At 41.9% G+C, this 5231-nt stretch overlaps 1 protein-coding gene across 1 annotated transcript in view; it reads left to right on the top strand.

The window, feature by feature from the left end:
• Positions 1-5231, top strand: part of COL4A2 (collagen type IV alpha 2 chain) — a 111052-nt gene that overhangs the window by 96532 nt on the left and 9289 nt on the right. The window contains 6 exon segments of the mRNA XM_035901165.1: positions 1-45; positions 703-810; positions 1779-1886; positions 3169-3240; positions 3642-3767; positions 5207-5230. Of these exon segments, the coding sequence (XP_035757058.1) occupies positions 1-45; positions 703-810; positions 1779-1886; positions 3169-3240; positions 3642-3767; positions 5207-5230 (483 nt within the window).

Below are 5231 nucleotides of genomic sequence, written 5' to 3'. Positions count from 1 at the left end.
GAATGCCAGGCCTGAAAGGGGAAGTTGGTGTGCCAGGCTTAACAGGTATTAATTTTACAGTTGCTCTGGATGTATTACTTTTCACGTAGGGAAGTCCACAGAGGAAGGGGAGGGGGAGCTTACCATGGGCTTTTGATGGCTGTTGAACCAGTGCTCTCGTAACAGCTCCTGAAGAAGTTCATCTTTTCTTTATGGAAAATGAGGATGTGCTACATTTACCTCTTCAACTGAAAGTACAGTTATAGCAGTAAATACCAATCACATGCAACTCCAGTAAACACTTCTGTATAATTTTTTGCCACTGATGAAAAAAGGAGCAATATCAGGCCATGGTTATGGAAGATGTGATAGCAGAGTCAGGTCAATTTTGGATTGGGTTGGTTTGGTAATGTCTTAAAATTTCCCTGAGCACACAGAGGACTTGAACATCAATGTCATAGTCCACATAGTTTGGGGAATTTATTTTTTTTTATTTTAATTTAAAACAAAAAATTAAATTTTTAAAAACAAATGTAATGATGCTTTGGCCAGCATGCTATAGACGACTGTTCATTCTCCCAGATTATGCAAGCACCCTGGCTAGAAGAATGTCTTTATGTGGCAAGACCAGGACCCATTCGGTAGCCAACTTCACATAATGCTTGTTAGCTTAGGGTCGTATCGAGATTATTAAAAGAATATACTGGTTTTGTGGTTTTCCAGGCACAAGAGGAGGCACAGGACAAAAAGGTGAAGGTGGTGAGCCTGGTTTCCCTGGCATTGAAGGCCCCAGGGGCACGCAGGGTGTCCCTGGCTCTGTGGGACAGGAAGGTAAAATGCTCTTTTTAATGCTCCAAAGAATAAAAATGTTTAAGAAGAGAAAGAAAAAAAAGCTCTTTTCCCTTGAAAAAAAGTCATTAGGTTTTTTAATAAGTTGATCATTCCATAAGTTGGTAAAGAGCAGCAAAAAGGATGTGTAACTTGTGGCAGAACTTACTAAGAGGAAATTTCAAAAGCCTAACTCTGCTTCGTATCAGTTTTACCTTTTTTTATAGCGATCATGCGTCCAGTCAAAGTGTTGCATCGCTGGCATGCTCAGGTATTCTAATGCGGTCGCAATACTACAAGAGGGTGGGCTTTTCAATGCTCTGTTCTGCCACAAATGAAGTCGATATCCCCCAGGACCCAGTTACTCAGGAGTCTTTGAGCCAGGCCCGTTGGCCGACTGTACAAGAGTACTGGGGAACCGAAGTCAGGTTTGGCTCTGGCTGGATCGTAAACTTGGGGCTTAAGAACATGTCTTATTGCAGGAGAATCATGAAAAAGCTCCTTCAGAACAGTTGCTCCACATTTCTTGTCTAATTATAGGGCTTCGAAACTCCAGCCAAGACTGGAGCAGTTTCAGTAGGTACCTCACTGGGAAACAATCCTTGTCCAATCGGCTTTCCAGTCGGAAAGGCAAAACAGATGTAGCAGAACGGGAAACTGAGATGCACATAACTGAAATTACTTATTGTAACTGGCAATAGAGGTAAAATTATCATTTTAATAGGAGGAGTCCACTGTATTTCTGAGGTTGTCAGAAACCTGAAGTTTGTAATGAATTGTTCTGTTATACCTTGCCCCTCCTGTCTTTGCTCTCTTGAGTTTTCTTTCACTTGGATGAGCAGTGCGGTGTCGTACAATGACATTAGGAGAGGAATGCCTTCACGTTGCTACCTGGGAGAACGAAGGTAGCACAAGGCCATGTTTCGGGTTTTAAGGACACTCATGAGCAATGATTCATCGTTGTCGCGCAGGTTTGCCAGGGCTGGTCGGCGCCCCAGGGCAGCAAGGAAGCCCCGGGACACCTGGATTTCAAGGTGAAAAGGGAACCCCCGGCTGGCCTGGCTTACCAGGACAAGCAGGTATTCACACAGCTTCAGCTATTCAGTCGTTTCAGGATGAGCATTTGCTATTGTTCCTTTTGGGGGGAAGAAGAAGAAAGGGGGCTTTTTGCAGACCGGAGTGGCAGAGTTCCCTCTAGTAAACATCTATTCCTCATAAAGTCCAGGTGCATTAACAAAGACCTACATGGTTGCTTTCTGATTTATGGCTTCTGAAGGATTGGTGTCTACTGAGCTCGGTCTAACTGCTGATGACCTCCCTCAACCAGGAAAGCAGTTTTCAGGAAACGTTTTCATTTTTCATGACAACTGGGAAGAAAAAACAAAAAATTATTTAAAATGCAGCAAGAGTAGTGATATGCAGCATTAGAATATTATAATGTGGCATTAGATAATAAACAATATACTTGTCCCACATCATCATCAGAAACTGCGAACTGATCTGATGTCTGGTTTTAAGGGTAAATGACTTACAGCTCAGAATTCTGCTATCAAAATACAGGTGATAGTTTAAAATGAAGCTATTTGTGTCACAGGATACAGAATCTCATTGGTTGCCACCTAATTCCTTAATATATTAAGTCAGCAGATTTTTTTTTTTTTCTACAGCACAGCCAGAAATTGCCTTGCTTTTAGTAAGATTCATCTGTCTGAACCTGCACCAAATCTAAGCTAATACGGTTATGAAGGCTGCCTTCATAGGCAGTGGAGAGAGAGACAGACAGACATTTTTCTGAAGGTTGAATTGTCCTCCAGGGCTCTGGCCATTGGTTAGAGGTACCTGTCTAGCTTTAACGTCGTGCTTAACACTCTGACAGGTACAAATAGATGGGATCAATTTTACCCCTGACAGCAGCAGCAGCTATCAGACAGTTTGTTAGGGGGTTGTTGGTTTTTTTAAATGACACAGAGTGAATTTCTCCTGAAGAGAGCTTCATTATAATCACATTTAGAGCCTACAATTATGCCATAATGGTCTTGGTTTGAGGATTTTGGAAAACTAAATGGTTATTAACAAAATTGCGGCAGCAAGACTGGAACTAATTGCATGCTACCAGACAATCAGGAACATTTTTAAAAAAAATTTTGTAGTGAGTTTATTGGATGATAACAACATTTGCCAATCACAAAACCATGGTGTGGTGTATTGCATAATAAGATTATTGTAATGAATTAAGCTGCATATAATACACAAGATTTTAACACAAAATAGTATTTATTTAAGCATTTGAATTTTTTGCCTAGGAATACATACAGACTCATAATAACTATTATGGTAATCATGAATGTGATTTTAAAACAGGCTTGCCTGGCTTAAGAGGAATCAGTGGACTGCATGGGTTACCGGGCACTAAGGGCTTACCGGGATCACCAGGTAAGTAAGGCTCTTAACTCTGGCTGTTGATAGGCACAGCATTGTGTTGGCTGCAAGTTTGGTCGGTGAGATCTTTGCAATGTGACTTTTTTAACTGTGTCATCCAAAGCCCAATGTGGAATTTGCTTCATTATCATGTGTTCTGGCAAACAACTTCATACACTATGTGCTGCCACACAGACGGATTAGAACATGACTTCAAATCATAATTTCTTTCTTCTTATAAAGTTAAAGCCTCAAGGCCTTTTTTTCTGATTATGAGCCATTTTTTCAATGAGCCGTTACAGGCTCATGTATTTAGTAAATCCACGTGCTCTATACATGTATGTTAGCATGCTGATACACTGGCACATGGGGAAACATTTCAGCTTTTGTCTTAATTTTGAACAACTCCACCACAGGTCCAGATGGCTACGGCTCTGTAGGTTTCCCAGGCGGAGTGGGTGACAAAGGGGAAGCGGGAGAGCCGAGCAGAGTGCAAGGCAGCCGAGGACCTCCCGGTCAGAAGGGAGACAGGGGTGTTCCAGGTTTGTATTCTGGGGAATGGGATCTACTTATTATGTTTCAGCTGTGGTGTTATAGATGTCACAAAATGCAGTATAGTGTGGGCACTTGTATAGGAGAGCTCCCCATGTGGGGAAGGTCACTGTTTGGAGTTACTGCTGCAGCTCAGGCAGCCCTTGCTCAGAAACAGCGATGTGTATTGCCAATGCTGGACAAGCCAGCCCCTCCAGGACAGCCTGGGTCCTTCCCCACGGTAGCAGCGTCTTGTAGCACACCCTGAGCTCAGCACGCTGCAAATGCCAGAGGCTACTCTCAGCCATCGGCTCCCAAAATATTTTTAATGAGGCTCCAGTTACACAAAGGCTATGGCTTTTCTTTCTTTCTTGTTGTAAATCTATCAATGTTTACCTTTCTTCCACTTTTCCACCACTGTCCATCAATGTGTGATTGTCCCGCTGATCCCTCCTGGGCTTTATTCCCATGCGCAATGCTTTACTGGTACCACCACCCCTTGTGCAATGCGAGCGTGCAGCCTTCCACCCGAAACCCACCTTGTTGTAGCGGGCTGCGCTTATCTCAGTATGGTTCACCACCAGTTCTTCTTCCACTAGGGAGCCACCAGGCTGATGATAGGGAAGAATCAACTAATTACAGGGGTTTTTTAAAAAGTTTTCCAACATTTTGGCTCTGAAACAATTAAGGACTGGCATAGATATAAAACCTCACTGCCTTTGCCTACTTGGTTTACTGGCTCATTCCTATTCTTTTGTGTTATGCTTTGTTGTTACTAACATGCTGTGCCATCTCAAACACCATTCAGAGATTTATTATCAAGCCCTGGAAGAAACAGCTATTTCACTCATTCATATTTGTTTCTCAGACTTAAATATTACTGATTTTTTTTTTTTTAAAAGGAATAAACAGAAGGGGTTTTGTGGCTTCCTGACAACTTGAATCTACTTAAAAGAATAATTTGCCATTGATGGGCCAGATTTTGGCCATTTAACACTTTTCATCTATAGAGAACTTTGTGGATTCAAACTTTTGGGTTTAACTGACCCCAAAAACCCCTAAGTGTCTGTGAGCCCTGACTCTGCAGGACACAGAGGAACAAAACTGCTTTCTTGTCTGGTTCAATATAGCTAGGATATTTTGAGTACTTCCTATCTTGAAATAATATTTTACCTGGCAGACACAAGATTATTAGCATTCCACATGGTGAGTTGTAATTAGCTATCCAGAGAGCTTTGGCACAGAACTAATATTTGGTTCTTCTAAGAAAAACCTCCACAACATCGTCTGAAAAAAAAAAAACCAAAACCCAAACCACAAAAATCAGTGGGAACTGCAGGTGTTTTCCATCTTGAAAATCCCATTCTTCATACTTAGTCTAAGGTGAGTCCTTATAACTGCAATTGTGCATTTTCCTTGCAGTACTGATTATTTCTTCTCTTCCTTTCAGGAGTCCAAGGACCCTTTGGCATTCC

This window comes from Egretta garzetta, unplaced genomic scaffold (genome assembly GCF_000687185.1).
Source record: "Egretta garzetta isolate BGI_Z169 unplaced genomic scaffold, ASM68718v1 scaffold168, whole genome shotgun sequence".
Lineage (NCBI taxonomy): Eukaryota > Metazoa > Chordata > Aves > Pelecaniformes > Ardeidae > Egretta > Egretta garzetta.
The sequence above is the reverse complement of the archived record's forward strand: the minus strand, read 5'-3'. Positions and strand labels throughout refer to the sequence as shown.